General features: G+C 43.3%; 2 protein-coding genes across 12 annotated transcripts in view; one reads left to right on the top strand and one right to left on the bottom strand.

The window, feature by feature from the left end:
- GTF3C1 (general transcription factor IIIC subunit 1) overlaps positions 1-5,378 on the bottom strand; it is a 41,397-nt gene extending 36,019 nt beyond the window's left edge. Inside the window, exons 1-6 of the mRNA XM_036392112.2 lie at positions 5,149-5,378; positions 4,108-4,317; positions 3,742-3,918; positions 2,540-2,683; positions 1,881-1,977; positions 1,297-1,420 (exon numbers count right to left, since the gene is read on the bottom strand). Of these exons, the coding sequence (XP_036248005.1) occupies positions 1,297-1,420; positions 1,881-1,977; positions 2,540-2,683; positions 3,742-3,918; positions 4,108-4,317; positions 5,149-5,378 (982 nt within the window). The remainder of the gene's footprint in view (positions 1-1,296; positions 1,421-1,880; positions 1,978-2,539; positions 2,684-3,741; positions 3,919-4,107; positions 4,318-5,148) is intronic.
- A 98-nt stretch (positions 5,379-5,476) lies between these two features.
- The window catches only part of KATNIP (katanin interacting protein), a 58,002-nt gene continuing 43,938 nt past the window's right edge, over positions 5,477-19,540 (top strand). For 5 of the 11 annotated variants that reach the window (XM_036392117.2, XM_036392118.2, XM_036392121.2 and 2 more), the window contains exons 1-8: positions 5,547-5,608; positions 6,533-6,660; positions 7,072-7,147; positions 8,624-8,793; positions 13,292-13,377; positions 14,895-15,038; positions 17,030-17,294; positions 18,617-18,766. In XM_036392117.2, coding sequence (XP_036248010.1) covers positions 7,086-7,147; positions 8,624-8,793; positions 13,292-13,377; positions 14,895-15,038; positions 17,030-17,294; positions 18,617-18,766 — 877 coding nt within the window. In that variant the 5' untranslated portion in view covers positions 5,547-5,608; positions 6,533-6,660; positions 7,072-7,085. Of the gene's footprint in view, positions 5,512-5,546; positions 5,609-6,532; positions 6,661-7,071; positions 7,148-8,623; positions 8,794-13,291; positions 13,378-14,894; positions 15,039-17,029; positions 17,295-18,616; positions 18,767-19,540 lie in introns of those variants that run through there. The other 6 variants (XM_054516546.1, XM_054516544.1, XM_054516545.1 and 3 more) reach the window with 4 other exon arrangements.

Below are 19,540 nucleotides of genomic sequence, written 5' to 3'. Positions count from 1 at the left end.
ATGCTGTACCTGCTTTTGGCCGTCTGCTTCTCTTTGTTCAGAATACACTTTCCCTACAGAGAATTTCCTTTCCCCAGACTTAAAAGATTTGAAGGAATTTGTCTTATTGACAGCCTTAATCCAACTCCATGTAATCAGCACTCTTTTTTGTCTTCTGGAATTTTTCATGGTTTTATTTGCTCTTTCACTTGCTCCTTTAAGATCACTCCTATTCACAAAGACTATGTAATTTACAATGTTTAGTTCATATCAGATTTTTTTTTCTCACAAACAGTTCATTATATCTCTAAAACAGACACTTCATCTTTCAAAACTATTTTCTTTTTAACCCTGCAAATCTGCCTCTTAGGATTTTCTGTGATTAAGGATTTGGTTTAGATTTCCTTCAAGAATTGTATTAATTCCACTGGAGGTACTATCCTTCCTCATACTTTCCATTATTATTTCTTGTGCTTTTTTCCCCATGCAAGTTTTATCTGTATCTTTTCCTGAGAACAGTTGCTTTCTTTTGTTCCCTTCCCTCATGCAATCCTGCTCTTTGTCTCTCCACTACATGTTTGGAAATTATCAGCAGTTCCTGTGAACCAATTAAGTTGGCATTCAAAGCTGGTTATGCATTAAACTAGCCCTCAGCAGACTGTGGCTTTTTGGGATAGCAATTTTGGGTATCTCACTTACCTCAACCCTGTTATCAGCTCAGCTGGTGAGATAATAATGCCAAGGGTGTGGGTTTGACCCCTGTATTGCCCATTCACTTAAGAGTTGGGCTCAATGGTCCTTGGAGGTCACTTCAAACTCAGAATATTCTGTGTTCTGTGAATTCCAAGTACTGTAAGACCTTACTTGCATAATTTGATAGGAAACTTTTCAGACCAGCTTTGCATTCTCATGACTTTCAGGAAAAGTCATAAGCAAGAATGATCTGTTTTTTAACTTATTTCATATTGAGCCTTCTTTTCAACATTAAGTTTTTGTATTTTTTGGTCAAGTTTATTGATTTGTCATTTAACTTCAACCTGAAAGTTGAAGTTTTGTTCCTACTCTGTATTGGTACCTTGAGCAGCCTTACCAGGTCCCAAGACCACAGACCAACAAACTTGATGATATATTCACTCCTTAAAAAACTGTAACAACTGCTTAATTCAAGTGGGCTGCAGCATTTTAACTTCAGTAGCACACTTATCTACATGATTGCATGGACAGATTTTTTACTTACACCTCTTTTAATTTAAGATATGAAGCTCATAGATAGAATGACATCAATGTAATCACACAACAAAAGAGTAAAACCAAGACCTTTCTTTGTCTTGCAGGGTCCTCCATTGGGATTTATGTCTTGCAAGGGGACAGACACAACCTTGGCCAGGCCAGCATTCATCATGTACTGATAGAGACGTTTGAAGGTTCTCTCACAAAGGCCCTGATGCAAAGAGAAATGGCAAAAGTCACTGCAGCCCAAAAGCTTCACCTGCTGCTGACTGGTATCAAAGGCATTCACACTACCTGCTCTCACAACACCATATTTTGGGGTAGGATATCCACAAGAAACTTCAAAGCCTTCTAGTGCAGAACCTGAGATGTTCCTGAGTGTGTTGTACCCCTCCAGCTCTGCCACCCACACAAACAGCAGAAGTGGAAAAGTAAGAACTGCATGATGACATCCACTGACAAAACTTTTCTGAGATTGTGCTTAGAACAGAACTGCTTCCCTATGACAAACAACACCAGCAGCTTGATCTGGTAGGTTTTTAAGATCCTTCTTTTGCTATCCTAGTCCAGAATTTTGAGCAACTTTTGAAGCAGGTAGTATGAATGAGTGCCTTTGATACTCAGCATCTAGATTCTACTGAGTGAGAATGTGAAAGAGAAATTAATCTCACCAATTCTTCCCTCAAGTTTCCTAATGTTTCCATCTGGTTTGAACGAGCACTTAGCATACTTGAGAGCTTCTCCATCAGAATATCATATTTGCTCCTCCTAACCAAAAAAGAGAATTATTTTACATGTAAGTATGCATATAACTTCATAAACACAAGTTGTAGCTTTAGAAACTGTCAGTCACTAGAGAAAGTATGCTAAATGTTCTAAGATTGGTTTAGGAATTCTAGTTTTCTTTTCCTCCTGTGAATAGCACATGAGATAATTTGTCTCTAAGAAAAGACCTCAAAGAGGAAACAATGACTAAGCCCAAGCTGTTATTTCACTGGCAACCCACAGAAGCACAAGTTCTAATCATAAACAAGACAGGAAAACAAAACAAGAAATCTACTAGAAACGTGTTTAAGTGAAAGCAGTCAAAATGAACAGAATGATTAGTGCTACAAAAAGAAGAGTTGTATTTATGCAGGCAGGTGACAGACACTAGAAGAACCTGTTGTTTACAGCTCCAAGACAAGTTTTAAGGTGTCCGACATTTGGAAAAGGAGTTAATAAACGGGAAAGCATCAATTGCCAGAAACTTTGATGGTTCTGTGACAACAGAACAATCCCTCATCACAGTAAAAGGTCAAAGAGTGCCCAGGAGACCCTTAAAGCATACCTATCCACATGGAAGCGAGTCAGGAGGAGCAGAATTGAGTACTGCTGCGCTCCGCTCGGCAGCCGGATGACGTGGGACTGCATCGTTATCAGACCACTCCTGTCCAATACCCTCCTGTGGTAATGCAGCTTTCCAGCATCCACCCTAAAGAAAAGATGGCAAGATACCTATGGGAATAGGAACTTCTGCAAACAATTCTAATTATCCACTACCCACAATGCTTTACCTATATTACCTATGGCCTTAATGACATGTGCTAATTTTCAAAGTGACAACTTGAAGTTAGGAAGTTCACAATTAAGAAAACCTGTGAAATTTATTTTCATAGTTAATCCAATTAAACAGAGAAATACCTCTGAGCCTTTAGGCACAGAGTGTCATGACATGGTTTGATGGGGGGGTTGAATCAGCAGTGTATCCCCATGCCCTCCTTTCCCATCCTTTTTTTCTAATTCGTGGCTATGCTGCAGTGACAGCTCTGGATCTACTGCCCTTCTTGGAACAGCTCTGGGATTCATCTCCCTCCTTGGAGAGCTGGCTTGGGTCACCAAACTGACAGAACAGCACCCATAAAAGTTTTCCCCATCATCTTAGTTACCTACAAGAGCTCCCTAAGTGGCAAAAACCAGCACCAGGTGGTGTATAAGCTAAAACCCACCCATGTCCTAAAAGCAGTGAACCCTTAGAGAAATGCTGATACTCTCCAGAACTTCAGGACACATTCAGAAGTTTTCTAAGAAGGTGTGTAATGCTCCTCCATCAGCAAAATACAAGGTCTAGTTTGGGAGCTGGTAGCTCAGGCTCCCTCTCAATGGAGATGTCACACAGGGAAATGCTGTGGACAAAAGGTGGCTGTTCAAGAATTCCTTCAGAACGTGGGTAAGATACTTAGACAGCAGTTTAGAAAAGGAAATGCAAATAATTTTTCCATCCCAAATTTGAAGAAAAAGTTATTTAGAAAAAACAAGAACTTTCACAATAGAAACCCATTTGGTGTATTGACCCACCAGACAAATTTCTTGCTCTCTGTGAAAATATCAGGAAAGGCAATGAACTCAAGGATGAGACCAGCACAGTTCTACCAAACCAAGCACTCCTGGTAGTAAGCATAAAGCACTACAACATGGATGAGAGTTCAAATATTCACAGGAATACTTAAAAACAACCTTGGGTTTAATTCTCAGAGCAAGACACAAACTTACTTGAAAGCCCCACTGTGCAGGTCCCTCTGCAGCTCTCCCTGCCAGCGAGCTCGGCCCAGACGCTCCAGGATGCAGTAGGAAAAGTCAGGGAGTTTCAGGTCAGGGTCCCCCTCCCAGCCTATCAAAGCTCTGTAACGCTGCTCCTGGGAAGCAACAATGACTAATTTCTCTCCCCATCTAAGAAACAGATGGAAAAGTAATGTCTTATTATTGGCTCCATAAAAACAGAGAGGTTTTTCTCTCCACAACCACCATTCTTGATATAATCTGGACAAACTGAGCAAGGACTAAATTTTAGAACTTAGAAGTATCTTAATGCTATATATATCAGGATTACAGGATATAAGATATAAGGATTTCACTCACTTTTCAACAGCTTCTTTGTAAGTATAACAAGGCTGCAAATCCTTCTTCCTTATTTGATCAGTGATGTCTACTCTCTCCTTAAAATACTGGCAGGAACCTTGTATGCCATCTTTGTTATCCAAAATCATGTGGATAGGATAAATATCATCTGAAGAAACAGGATCTCTTTTGGTTTCCAATATTCCTGTCTCAAGGTCTATTTCTTCATATCTGAAATAAAACCAAAGAGCTAATATTTAACCAAGCAAGGAGAAATACAAGACTGTCAGAGACAATGCTGATACCTCTAGGAATTATCTTGGAAAAATGAAGCTCCTTTAAACCTCCAAACTGGAAAAATATGAAGAGCAGAGCTGTACTCCTCAAGCATGACCAAACCTTTTCAGCATGCAGAATGCAGTAGGAGGGAGATGCATTATTTAATCTTTGAAAAGTCAAAGATGTAGTGGGGATAAGATAAACATATAGTTCACAGATAAGGAAAATGACAGGTACATCCACCCTGCTCACCAGGACTTACAAATTTTGCCTGGACCTAGATAGCATGCAGTCATTTGAATGGAAATCAGGCCAGGACTCATATACAGGTCTCTTAAATCATAGAATCATCAAAATTGGAACAGACCTCTAAGATTATCACCAGCACTACCACTGAGACCCCTAAAACCCATCAACCAGCGCCAGATTTTAAACACCTCCAGGCGTGGTGCCTCCACCACCTCCCTGGGCAACCTATTCCAATGCTTGACCCCCCGAAGAGTGCAAATTCTTTGTATAACACCTAAACAGCGGCTCAGAGCCACCCTCGGCCCTGCCTGCTGTCACCGGCTACCGAGGGGCTGCTGCAGCAAAGCCTGGGCGAGAACAGCAACCGGGCCGGGTTTAGCCGGCAGTGAGTCCGGGTTTAGCCCCTCAACCAAGCCAGGTTTAGCCCGGTAATCGGGCCGGGTTTAGCCTCTCAACCACGCCGGGTTTAGCCCGGCGACCAGCCCCGGGTTCTCCGACAGGAAGGGGCTGGGGCCGCTCGGTCGCTGCCCTCACCGGTCGTGCAGGCGGAGCGGCGGCCGCGGCCGGGGCAGGAGGTAGAAGCGCACGTCGGGCTGGGCGCTGAGCGCGGCCCAGAGCAGCTGCTGCGTGTCGGGCTCCAGCGGCAGCGGGAAGGGCGGCGAGCGGGCGGCCAGGCGCTGCCAGAGCGCGGCCGCGGTGATGCCGTCCAGCCCCTCCAGGGCCACCTCGTCCAGCAGCGCCCACAGCGGCTCCATGGCCTCCATCCCCGCCGCCGCCGCTTCCGGGCCCGCGGCGCGCAGGAACTGACGGCGGCCAGGCGCGACCGTCGCCAGGGAGACCGAGCAACAGGCCCGGCCCGCGCTGCCGGGGGTTGTGTCTGCCCGGGGGCCGTGAAGGGTCCGTGTCTGACCGGGGGCCGTGAAGGGGTCCGTGTCTGACTGGGGGCCGTATCTGCCCCGGGGCCGTGTCTGTCCGGGGGCCGTGTTTGCTCGGGGTCAGTGTCTGCCCGGGGGCCGTGTCCAGGGTCAGTGTCTGTCCGGGCTCGTGTCTGCTCGGGGGCTGTGTCCGGGGTCCGTGTTTGTCCGGGTTCAGTGTCTGGGGTCCGTGTCTGTTCAGGGTCAGGGTATGCTCGGGGTCAGTGTCCGTGGTCCGTGTCCAGGGCCTCTGCCCCGGGATCTGCGTCCTGTCCGGGGTCTCTTTCCCCGGCCTGTATCCGTCCGGGAGCTCTGTCCGGGAGTCAGTGTCCGTCCCGGGACCGTGCCCACCTGGGGTCTCTCTCCGGTGTCAGTGTCCATCTGGGGCCTCTGTCCCGGGTCCGTGGCCGTCCTGGGGCTCTGTCCGAGGTCAGTGTCCTCCCAGGGCCTCTGTCTGGTGGCTCTATCCTGGGTCTGTGTCCGTTTCCATCCTGGGGCTGTGCCCAGGGCTCTGTCCCGGCTCCGTGTCCACCTCGGGCTGTGTCCGGGGGTCTGTCCCGGGTCCATCTGGGGCTGTGTCCGGGGCTCTGTCCCGGCTCCGTGTCCATTTGAGGTTTCTGTCCTGGGCGTGTGTCCATTCGGGGCTGTGTCCGGGCTCTGTTCTGGGTCTGTGTCCATCTGTCCCGGTTCCGTGTCCATCTGGGGCTGTGTCCAGGCTCTATCCCGGGTCCGTGTCCGTCCGGGGCTATGTCCGGGGTCTGTCCTGGGTCCGTGTCCATCCTGGGGCTGTTCCCGGGGCTCTCTCCCGGTTCCGTGTCCATCTCGGGCTGTGTCCGGGGTCTGTCCCGGGTCCCTGTCCATCTGCCCCGTCTCCGTCTCCATCTGTCCCAGCTCCGTGTCCATCCGGGGCTGTGCCCGGGGCTCCCCCGAGGCGGGCCCGGGCTCGGGCAGAGCTGCCCCGCGGTCGGTCCGAGACAAAACACGCGGTTCTCTCTTTGGTACAGAGCTCAGCGAAGCGTGCTGCTGGCACATCCAAACTTCGGGCACTGTAAGAGCAGACCTTGGCACAACTTGCGGCAGCGGTGTGGTGAGGATTGCTGCAAAAATTCAGGTTTCCTGAATGGCAAGCCAGGTAAAATCTTTAATTAAACACTTCAAATAGATACAACCTCAGCAATGAATAGTTTGTAGGATGAACTGACCTAACAAGTAGCAGCTCAAAGAATTCCTTCCAGAGCTGGGCTTTGGGCTCTGCTCTTCTTGCCTTGCTTGCCAGGTCTGGCATTATAAACTTGTCATGGCACATGCCTTCTACTTGTAGGTTTTTTTGGTTCTTCAGTAGATTGTGAAGGGTTTTGAAAAATAAGTAAAACAGCTACTGTTTCCTCTGTTCTTCAGGAGTTTTATTTACAGCCCTGACAGCTTTATGCGTGGTTGAAGGAAGAATGTTTTTCAGTTTATTGCCTTCTCATCTATTGAGGGTGCAAAACCAGTGGTACTCCAGAATAAATCATTCAGTGTGACCATTATATTCTCATTTCAGGTTTATGTTAAGACATGGTGACTGACTTTGATGAAAAACATGACGAATATTTAATATCCCTTCAGCAGAGAAACCGGTAATATTCACATTTGTTTCCACTTGGGGTATGAAATATTTGTTGTATTGTATCAAATATCAGAAGCTGTGATACAAAGTCTGACTTGCTGTGCCTTAAAACATTCAGGTGTTTCTCTCTTCTTCCCTTTGCTTGCTAAAAGTTCTTATTCCTAGGGGAAATTACAATGTTTCTTCAGCATTTAAAATAGAAATACATTTATTAATGAAGTAGTTACTTTTTCCACAGTGACGGGGAAGATTTTTGTTTATAGAGCAAGAGGTTGTAGATTCAGAAGTAACTGGCGGCTCACACTGTATGAGGATGTAGTTAAGAGGCACAGTTGTTATGTTGTCAGAAATACAGAAAAGTGGGAAATAAGAACAGCCAGGTTGCCTTTGCAAACTCCAGTGTTGTTCAGACAAGTTTCAAACATTTCTTTTCCTCTTTGTTCATGTGTTCCTGTCACTACACCCTGGACAGATGAACTTCATAGCTTATTTTAGAGGAGTCTACAGAACTTTCATGCTGGATTCCTTCCTCTAACACAAGAGATTTCTAATCAAATTATATAACAAACTGGTTTGGTGAAAAGACCTTGAAGGCCACAATTATGTTGAAAAACCAGCCAATTTTTGTGACCACAGGTTTCTTTCCTATACAGCATCCTAAAGCAGTTTTGGAAAAGGATAAAACCAGTTTATTTAATGGTTAAACCAGTGTGCATCCTTGGTATCAGAGCTCTAATTCTGACTGCTGGGGACATGCTCTTGGGAAAAGGTGGCTTGTGTCACAACACAAACACCTGGGGGACTTTGGCCTGTGGATTGACCCATCCTGGAGTCAGAGGGAAGCCAGGTGGTGCAGGGGAATTCACAAATTGTCACCCACATGATGCCAAGTTCCTGGCCTGCATGTCACCTCACCAAAGGAATTAGCATGGCCTGGGTATAACCCATGGTGAGAGGAGAGAAAATGAGAGTTGGAAGAGGGAGAGCAGCTGAAACTGAGGCCATGGAAGGGCATTATTTTGATATTATTTTAACCAGCATTTAATTTTCTGCTATCTCTAACTGCAGTATTGGCTGGGGGCTTTCTACCTCCAGTTTCAAAACACAAATAATGGTTTTTATTCTTGAAAAGAGGCCAACAATTTTTTAAGCTTTTTGAAATTCTAAGTGAATTCTTTGAAATTCTTAAGAAGAAAGGTTAAATATGCAAAATACCAAATGGAGAAGATAATGTGAAATAAGAAATAACATGGAAAAAAACCTCAGAAAGGAAAAGCTTGGTCAAACTTCCTCTGTCACAGTGTGTGGGTGCTCATGCACACGTTACAGAACAGGAACAGACCCTGGAAGATGGATTCTGAAAGGGTTCCTTGAACTGGGAACATATTTTTCAGCTTTGTGACATGCTGTGTTGTTGTATTTATTGAAGATCTGACCATCTGTGTATGCACTGTGCAAGGATGAATTATCGGCCTTTCTCCTTCAGGCTGCAGGAGCGCTTAAAAAGAAAGGATCCCGTGCAAATCAGACTGGAGCAGTTGGAAAAAGGATTTTCTCTGTATGTGAATGGAGCTAACTCTGAGCCGAGAAAGTACCCCAGGAAAATCACCCCACACAGCTGCCTGAGAAACAGGCTCAGACCCACCAGGACAAAGGGTGAGTGCCCTGGCAGCCTGGCAGAGCTGCACCAGGGCTGGCACTCACTCAGAGAGGTCACTGGGATCCAGGGACAGCACCTCTGGAGCCTGGTGGGATGAAATTCCATGGAAATCAGGGTGCTTCAGCTGCTTGTGTGTAAGGAATAGTCTCTGCAACACCCTATCCATTTTTCACTTGATTCCTCTTTAATTCCAACATTTAACTTCCCTGCCTCTCCATTTGTTAAACAGCTCTAACTAAAAATAGAAGATTAGAAATGTATATAAATTGTCAGGGGAAAATAATGGTATACCTTTGACACATAACACCATTAAGAGGATTTAAGATCTGATGGACTTCAGTGTTATCCAAGCCTGCTGTCCTGAGGACAAATGACATTTGATGACATAGACTGTAATCAAATTATATCCAGTAATAGCTTCATTAAGCTCATAAATTACATTTAAGCTATAATAGTTGTCTTAAAAAGATAGCTAATCTTTATTTAAATATTTGAAGTGAAGAAAATCAACCATTTTTTTCTCAGTGATTAGCTGGCTTTATGGAAAAATGGGTATTTTGTTTCTAATTTAAGTCTGTCTGTCATTGAGAGCAGTGCAGTGACAGGAATAATTTTGCATGCATGAAAGTATAAAGTATGAGCTTACTGGCCTTCTAATCTATTTAGCATAATGAAAAGAAAGTTGGTTTTACTAAATCCCTGTGTAAAGCAGTTTACCAGCCTTAGTCAGTTATGTTCACACTTGCTACAACCTATCTCAGAATGGTTTTTTTTAATGTGTGATAGCCTGCTTAAGCTTCATTTTCACCTAAAATGAAGACAAAGAGTTAAAAAAGTTACCTACTCTGAAAATTTATTGATTGAAAGTTTATTAATCTCAACAATACCAGAAACAAACGTTTCCTGCAATAACTGCTCCAACCATGGCTCTAACTTCATCTCCTTAATTTGTTTTCCTGCTACAATGGGCACATACTACTTGTTTGCAGACTTAGGTGTGTTCAGCTTGTATAATTTCCTGCAGGCTGTGTGGGATGGTGATGAGGAATCAGCTTGTCACCTGTGCAGAGTGAAACCTTGTGTGCAGTGATGTAAAAATGGTCATGTTCTGGGAAATGGTGGAAATTGGCTCCTCTGTCACACAGGGCTGATACATCTTCACGTAGCTAAAGAGGGTGTAAATCAACATCTTGGACTTTTTGCTCCAAAAATTGTCAAGGGATATTGTGACAGCAGCTCTAGTGGAACTCCTGTGAAGAGAAATTTCCTCTTTAAGTTCTGCTGTGCAGTTGTTATGTCTCAGCTTAACTAAAATTCTTTATTTCTATGGTCCCTTAAAGCCATTTGCTTCAGTCAAGGTAGAATACATGTCTTAGAGATCTCTGAAGACTCCAGTTGCAGCCTCTGTTCCTTTCCTCAGCTCCATCTATCAGAGACTGTAGCACCAGCTCTGCAGAAGATAACTCAGTGTTTTGCTGTTTAACTCTCCAGTGGTGTTGTTTTAAACCCATGAAGCTGCAGTGAAAGATACCAACTGAACCATTATCCTGTCATTCTTCCTCTCCCATTTGGTTTTGCCACTGGAGTCCAGAATGGGAGTCACTGCTGGTCTGTATGAGCTTCTTGCCTAGGAGTTCTACCTTAGTAATTTTGTGGTCTCTTTCCTTTCAAGGTATTTCTTCTCAATGATTGAATATGATTTTACTTACAGGAATGATTCCTAGCTGAGATACAGCACTTAGTTTTCTTCTCTATCCATCTCCCATGAGAGTTATTGCATCATTTATTACTTCTAAAGCATCCATCTATAGGATTAGTCTTCACTGAAAAATTAGGAATGGGTGGTACTTAATAATCCAGAACAGGCATAAATCCCTCTTTCTGGTTTCTGAAAGTGTCATCATAAATCTGTTTGTCAGGACTGTTTTCTTGTGTTCCCTAGGAGTAATTACTGATAATAGTGATTGATAAAGTTTTTATGCTAAGGATTGGTAATGAGTTAAAGGAAATGATGGGTTGGAGGGTAGTGAAGCTGGGCTTAGGTGTGCTGGCTGTTTCTTTGGGTCTATAACCCACACATGGTTTCACAACTCTGTTTGTTCTTCCAGTCAGTGTCTGTGTGGTCACAAATATGTGCTTGAGGGTGACTTGGGGTCTCCTTGGGTTAGGACTAATATTTTGAGGATTACTTCTCAGTCCTCTCCTAGTCCAGTAGGTACTGACAGTGCAAATCCCTGAGGGAATGACACCAGTGGAGCTGCTCTGTGTGCCCAAACAAGCACTGGTTGGTATTCACATCCCATCCATCCCATGGGAAGGATATTTTTGTTCCAAACTAATGTTTGTTGCACAGATGACTTGCTCAGCTGCATCAGCCTCTGCCTGGCATTTCAATGACTGTTCTTCCTGGCTTAGAGAGACCTGGTCAGGTGAATCCATGTCAAACTATCACCACTACAATCCATCACTAAGTAGAGTCATGGACTCACAGAACTGGGAGGGACCTCAAAGCTCATCTTGTTCCAGCCCCTGCCATGGGCAGGGACACCTTCCACTATCCCAGGTTCCTCCAAGCTCTGTCCAAGCTGGCCTGGAACAACTCCAGGGATAGGGCAGCCACAGCTTTTCTGGGCACTCTGTGCCAGCCCTCATCACCCTCACAGGGAACCATTTTTTCTAATATCCAATCAAAGCCTGCTCTCTGAGAGTGTAAAACCATTCCCTCTTGTCCTGTCACCCCATGACTGGTAAAGAGTCTCTTGAGGCACTCAAGCAGTTCTGAGGATGAAGTTCTCAGCAGTGGGAGCATGAGTCCTGCCATCTCCCCTTTTCCTGCTCACATTTGCAGCACACTTGAGGGGCTTCTGGGCAGTTGCTTTGAAGAGATGGATTCTCAGAGGGTGCAAGGGAAATGTGCTTCCAGTTCTCTCCCAAAGCAGTGACTGAATCCAACCACACTTCTCACAGTGTAAGCTCAAGGCCCTTCAGTGCCAGCAGAGCCAATGCAGCAGAGCAATCAGCACCAGTGGTGGCTCACAGGATTTCTGGTGTTTAGTGCTGTTTTGGGCAGGGAGGATACAGACAGAGAGATACTTTGTGCTGGAGCAATAGAAAAACATCCTGCAATGCTGTGATCACTCCAAATGGACATAAGCAAACACTGTACCCCCAGGATGGTCCTGCCCTGGGCCTGCTCCCTCCTGTCTGCTTGGACCAGCTTTTGTGCAGTCTCCCAGTGAACCAAGGGCCTATAACTAAAAGGAATCTTTTATGTTTTCCCACAGTCAAAACTTGCCATATCAATTCTCTGAACAGGTCACTGCACAGGTGCATGTAGGGTTGTCCAACCCCCAGAAAAGAAAATATGGTATTGAGAGTTGTAATGAGCATTTAATTCTGAAGTAAGCTCTGCTCTGAGTGGAAAGCTGGACTTGGTGAGCCCCAGAGGTTCCTTCCAAATGAAATCTTTCTGTGATTCTATGACCTTTGTAGGACAATAGCTTCTTTTATTGGCAGTGCCAGTTCCTGTAGCCTTAGGGTGACCATTAAATTATGGCTTAAAGAAAAAAGGTTTTGCATCAGCTGTTTTTCTCCACTGAGAAGAAATGGAAGCTGTAAATCTGTCTTGGCCATAGGAAATGAGATGCCTTTATTTAGGATGCTACTGAGAGTGTTGGTGATGCCTTTGTTCCATTGAGGACGCTGATGTGACCTGCAAGTTGTTTGTCTCTTTCTCTCAATCAAAGCATCTTCTCAAAAATCCATTGTTCCACTCTAAGTTGGGGCCATTTCCAGCACAGAGACTCTCAGTTCTCCTTGACCATACAGAGATTTTTTGCAGAAGTTCCTGGACCAACTGTTCCTCACCTTAGAAATGAAGAATAATGGTTGTGTCTCCTTCTTTTATGGCTTATACATGAAGAATCCTTCTCTGCAAAGTATGTTAAATACCCAGTACATTCTATTTAATCTGCCAATAGCTTATGTTTCCTTAATTTTGAGAGTAAATACACACAATTCCTTTGTAAACCCAGCATATCACCTGTGGTTCACCAGAACCCTGTCTGTCAGTCTGCCTTTGGTAGCTGGGTCTGGGCTCAGAACCTCAGACAGGTTACTTTCTACCCAGCTGGGGGTCAGAATGATGTGTACCCCTGTTCTAGAATGTATTTCTCTATTTTCATCTCAAAAAAGGTGGGGCTTCCCCTGCTGTTAAGCTACTGTATCTTATAATAATTTATTCTCCTAAAACCACTTGATGATAACTGTCCCTGAAGAGGTTCTAAACTCCTGCTGCTAGAACTGGCCAGGATCTGATGTGGGATATCTTTGCAGCTGTTGATTCCATTCACCTGTCAGATTTATTCTTCTGTCCTCAGCTGTGGGGAAAACAAAACCACACAAATCCACAAACAAATGTGTCTGTTTATTGTCTAATACTGAATTTCTGCTTTCTCTCTCCTGTCTCTTAATTCTTGTGTGTCCCTGCTGAAGAAGCAGCCCAGCTAGCAGAGAGTGGGCTGCCAGAACACAGCCCTCAGACTGTCCCAGGCAAGATACAACGCAGGAATTGGCTTCAGGTATGGGGCAGGTGGGAGAAATGGGGCTTTGATTCTTAGGTTGCAAATAACTTCAGGGGAAATTGGTTGTAAGTGGTACAGAGTGGGCAGCTGGGGCTCTCTGATGGCTTGGGCTAGATCCTGACAACATGAAAAGTTACCCTGCCCAGATTTGTGTCTGCTTGGAAGCCTAAAGAGGCAACTCTCATTGAAAGAGTTTGGTTTCAGTGAATTCTTCACAGAAACTTTTGTAGCCTGGACATGGGTGGCTCAGTGTGTCCTCCAGCAGAAGAGCTGCTGCTGGATAGCTCTGGTGGCACCCCAGGGAATTTATCTAGTGCAAAGGATGGGGAAACTCATTTTGGAGAGACATCCCTGCCTGTTAGTCCTGTTCTCCACCTGCAACAAGATTGAGGGATAAAGAAATGTAATTTGCATAATTTGAGTCGTAATTTGTGATAAATTCTTGTGATAACAGAGGGAAATGCATATAGATAAAAATATCCTATCTATAAGAAATTTAGAGCCATCAGCTCCACAGTTGTTTGTTCTCTTCTCAGAAGAAAAACCTATTTTCCTTTAGCCTAAAGAAGGATCTGAGTTAACCTGTCAAGGACTTAATTAAAACAATAAATGTGAATTCAGAACAGTGGAGACATGTCACCCAAGTAATTGCACCACTTGATTAGCCATTGGCCTGGCTGGATGTTCAGTCTGTGCTTGAGTGATGGGATCAGAGGTCTTTGGCACTGTGGATAAGTGTTTGTGCTGTGCAGGTTTTCTTTTCTTTCAGAAAATACTTCACATTCAAGCTTGAAGGCTGCATTACTTTATTTACCACTCTTACTGCTTAGTTGAATTCATTTTCTCAGCTTCCATTATGGCCTGTCAGGACTTCTTTGCTGAATTTGCCAGATGTGTGGCTCTGTACTAAAACCTGGTTGCTACTTGGGACTAGCTCAGGATGATTCCTTAAGTCTTTTATCCAGTTGGATGGGAGGATAGGAGTTATTATATCCTTATGAACAACTGGAGTGATTTAGCTAAGGAAAAGTGCAACCACAGACTGAACAGTTTCCTTTCCCAGTGATTTTCCATGGGGATTTTTTGGATATCTAGAGGACCCAGCAATTCTTGGCCAAACCTGTCAAACTTGGGCTGTGCTGAAGGGATGCTGTGAGGGGGAAAGATGGACTCATTGAAAGAATTAACCCAAGTTATCTTAGGATATTCCCTCTGGGACATCTCTGCCCCTGGCATTTAGAAAATGCTAGAGGGGTGTAGGAACAAGAGAGAGCAAGGTTTAATATCCCAGCCCACTCTGGGCTCAGCAGCAGCAGGTGGGGAGTTAGACCAGGGCTGATAAACCATAATTCAGGGGCCCAAAGATGAGCTCAGGGAGGACAGAAATCTTCTGTGGAACAGAGGGGAAAAGCAGTGCTTGATCATGCTATTGTTATATAAAGTGTGATGGTTACTCTTTTTGTACTGCTGATACACAGAAGAAATCTGATTTCTTTGAATGCTTCTTTTGACAGAAAACTGTGGCAATTAAAACAGAAGAAGGGGGCAAACTCTACATTAAACCATCTCTGGAGTACTCTGAAGATTTTGAACCTTATGAAAGCGTGAATGTGGAGAGCAGCAGTGATGATGATGATGATGATGGTCCTCTCTCCCAGGTACAGTCGGCAGCTGCCTTCTGTTGCTCATGGCAGTGTCATTTGAAATGTGATCATGCCCCAGCTGGAGCACCCAAACCCCTCTATAGTGGTGTCTTACATTAGAGAATTGTGCTTTGATGAGATGTGACAAAAAGAAGGGAAAAAATGAAAAGTAAACCTTCTTGAAAAATCAGTCTCAATCAGCAACACTACAAAATGTTAAACCTTATTTTTAGGAGGGGGAATATTGTCTCTGTTGGGTTGAATTGAGCTATTTCCTGCAAGGAGCCTCTTTCAGTTCAGTTAATGGTTGTACAAGTGAACATCACTCCTGGGTATCAGGTTAGAGAAAGCTGAAACAAGAAGCTTTTGGTGCCTTTAGGGTAGTCTTTAAATAATGATGCTAAAATTGGTGCATGTCATTATTTTACCCAACAAAAATCAGATTATTTGAAAATGTTCTAATCAATGCAGTTGCTTTGCATCAAGGATTGTTGTTGTATTGACTGTGCAGCCTTCTATTTGATCACTAATTGCAGTTTGTTCTAGCACACTTCACAAATGTGAAAGAAAACTAATCAATGAACAAAAATTTATGAATGTTTTCCTGCCTAAGCAATTAATGACATAAATAAAGCTTTTCTGGGTAGTGGAGTAGCATCTATATATGAAACTGTTAACTGATTTTACCACTGACATCAGACAAAATTCCCAAGCATATTTTCCTAGCTTGCATCTTTCTCTCATTTCTATATTGCTCTTGCAGTGATGATTATTTTTTGCTCTACGAGCTGGTAACTTGTTTACACTGATGAATATTTATATCTTTTATGTTCTTAATAGGAAGCTAATAATTTCAAAACAACACCCCTTTTCTTTTTAGTTAAGATGGAAATAATTTTGATTTTGCTGGGGCTATAATGTGTTTTTTTGAATGCCTTGTTACAATGCAGATGCAGAGGTTTCAAAAGAAAAGAAACTTGTACAATTTCCTGTCAAAGAGCTGGAAATATTAGTTTTGACTGTCTTAAAGACATGCTCAATATCGAGGTTCAGGTTGCTTATAAACCCTCTTTTGAGCCTGACTTTGTCTGCTCTTTGTAATATATTTCTGTCAACATGGATTTCCTAACAGGTATAATCTGTAGGAGCTTGAAGCTTTCATTGCAAACTGAATATAGACTGTCACAGTTCATTTGTACCTAAGGTACCTTCAGGTTTTCATTTTATACAGTTTGCTTACCTATATTTATCTCCAAACTCTAATACCAACAAAGCAGGGGAAAATAAAAAAGCATTTAAGAGATGCAAAGTCTTTTCCTTTTGCATTCATGAAAGCCCACAGCTCTCCAGCATCATCTGTGCTGTTTGTGGTGTGTGATGAGAGAGGCAGGGCAGTTTTTTTCCACAGTAAATTTCAAAATAGGTTATTTTTTGCATAAAATCCTGTTACAGTGTGTCCACTTCAAAAAACTCAGTGCAAGCTGGGAGCTTAGCCCATCAGAGCCCAACTCTTTTTCTGCTGGTTTTTGAAGTACAGATGTGTACAAGGCAAGACTATTATCATCTATCATGTGCTTAAAAAGGAGTTGCTGCTACATGAGCTTTACAGTCTTGTGAAGGCATTTGGAAATTCTGGATTGCAGCTACTCCTCAAACAGCAAAGCACAACTGTGAGACTGCACAAATATATCCCTTTGCTCTCCCCCTGACTTCCTTTTTGTAACTTACTCCTAAAAATTGGTTTTGCACATAAAAGCTCCTTGGCCTAGAGAATGTTCCTGCTGGATACTGATGAGAAGGAGCACAGCAGTTGTAGGATGATTTTTCTTTACAAGCCCTCATCAAATGAGGCAAGACATGACATAGGAATGGGAATATTTTTAGCTGCATCATGGCTCTGAGTTCCTCAGAAGATTTTTCTTTCTCCTGGAGAGGAACTGGCAGCCACTCTGGTTTATTCTAAAATACAAGTCTGAGCTTTTCTGACAGATGTGTTTATATTGTAGCAGAAATTGAGAAGCAGCTTGCAGCACAGTGTGGAAGAGGAGAGGATGGAAGAAGACTCCCTTAGTGATGATTATGACTCTGTTGAAGAGGATGTGTTTTCAGACCCATCTCCCACTGAGGAAGCAATTACAGGCTTTGAAGGCCTTCAGTTGGATAGCAGTGGGGCACTGCAGAAGGAAGGTTCTGAACATCAGGATGCTGGGAGATGCTCTAGCCTTGATTCTGGTGCCCCAACTGTGCTGGAGTTCAGCCAGGATCAAAGCAGTAAGTCTGTGTCTTGCACAATTCTTCTTTACAATAATCATTCTTTGAGGGAATTGCTTTTAAGGTTGATCATGAGGAGTTACTCCATACCCTCCTAAGTTCTCATGCCCTTCAGCAAACCTGTTGTTTTGATCTCCTGACTTGGGACATTTGCATCCTCTTGTACTTCATTAGGAACTTTTTGGCAAATCCGAAGTTACAGACCTGGTTACTGCACCTGCATCACCACCTCTAGACTTGGGCTAAGATTGTCTCAGACTATCTGTCTGTGAGATTTCTCAAGGAATTACCATGGTTTTAGGTATATTTTTGAACTGTTTTTGCAGTAATTCAGGCAGCCAAATCTTCCCAGTCTCACCTTTATTTCACATACCTGTCCCAGGGTGTGCTGTTCATCCCTGTGATTGACATGAGCCACTTCTTTTTGTCTTTCTGTCTCCTTTGGAGCCTCAGTGTCCAAACCCACAACCACTCATTAGGTCTCAAAGATGATTTAACAAAGGGTGAAGAGTTCAGGCAGAAACCAGACCTAAGCCTACCTTCAGTATTTCTCAGAATTCCTTCCCTGCTCATTTCTGGTACAGTAATTGGTTTTGGTTTTTTGGATTTGTTTATTTTGCTGCTTCTTTTTTTTTTTTTCCCCCTCAAATCTGTAGTTAATTGTATAAATTCAGAGGAACAATCTTGGAATAAATTAAGTAGAGGAGTATTCCTTTCATTATCATGGATGTGAGTGGAGTGTGAATGGGGAGAGGGGCAGAAGAAGAGACAGGAGTGAGGGATGGAAGCACAGTGAGAACAAAATCTCTGGGAGAGTGCAGGATTTTTTGTCCAGAGCGAAATTTCAGAGCTGTGATGGAAACAATAGAAGCATTAATAATTCCCAAACCAAAAAGTGAAGACTTACTTCTATGAGCTATTTTAGACTGCCCTCTCCCCCTCTGAAACTTGTAAACAAGATAACATTTCTGTCTGTATTTTAAGAATTTACTTTGGTATAACTGTGTTAACAAATAACTCAGGACTTCTTTTTTATTTTTGCTTTTCATGACAGTAATGCAGGTAAATATCTGGCAGAGATGAGATATCTTGGTACATTATAATACTGTTTTTATTTTGTTTGAGTTAGTGCCAGCCATCCATATGTGCATCTGCATCAACAGAACAGTGCCAGTGAAAGGGATGGAAATTATCACTTTTAACTATGCCAACATAATTAAAGTGGCAAAACTTTAGCATTAAAAATCCAATAAATTTTCCTGGGCTGGCTGCTTCCTGATAACTTTAAAGTTTATTATTTCTTTTTCCTTTTTATCTTGCAGAAGTGAAGCCAGTGCAAGTTCTCTCAGCCAAAAGAAAGGACAGTGCTGAAGTGTACATTCCTGTCAAAACAGTCATGCTGAAAAATAAAGGCACTCGGCCACTCTCTGCTGAGTTCCTGCACCAGAACAGACATGAAGCAATGTATTCTAGTAAGAAATAAGAATATATGATGTCGATAAGGAGAGTTTTCATCCTTTTTCCCCCTCTGGCTCAGATGCAATTTTAGCACACATCTGTCATTATGTGAATTTTTTAGCTGTCACTCCCCTGCCTGTTTTTTTTTTTTTTAAGTGGGATTTTCTGTGCTTCTGTTGTTGTTTTTAACACCTCGAGTGTTCTGACTTCAGTGAAATTGTGATCAAGTGTAAAAGCCTGTATACTTCAATCTTCTGCCACATCATTACTAGATATTCCTTATCTTTTTGCTTCCACAGCACAAGATTTTCCCTCTCCCTTTCAGTCCTTGTTCAGTACTTGCTCCGTGTTTCCCACTTCCCTCGTGAAGCTTTGTTCCCTGTGGGTTTAATGGAAATGTGTGTTCTCCCAGGCAGCAGTTGATGTTTGGTGGAAGAGTTCAACAGATCACATTTGTAACAATACAAAATGCAGAGTTCTCTACCACAATAAAGACACAGTTTTTCACAGCATGACAAAAGACACCTGTGGTTGCTTGGGACTGTAGTTGAATTACACCTTGTACACTGAGATCAGCCTGCAGTGCTGGGTAGATGTGCCAGTATCCAGGACCATTCTGGAAAATATTTTTCTTGGACTGGAGGACATAATTTGAAGCCATTGCTGCTTATTCTAAAAATCTGCTGCTAAGGAGTGGTCTTTACCAGGGGAAAAACCCCAACAAAACAGAGCAAACCCCAAATGTAGGGGCTGAAGTTGTGACTGTAGTTGTAGTTCAGTGCAGTCCT

This window comes from Molothrus ater, chromosome 16, assembly GCF_012460135.2.
Source record: "Molothrus ater isolate BHLD 08-10-18 breed brown headed cowbird chromosome 16, BPBGC_Mater_1.1, whole genome shotgun sequence".
Classification (NCBI taxonomy): domain Eukaryota; kingdom Metazoa; phylum Chordata; class Aves; order Passeriformes; family Icteridae; genus Molothrus; species Molothrus ater.
Note: the sequence above shows the minus strand (reverse complement) of the source record. Positions and strands in the feature narration are given on the sequence as shown.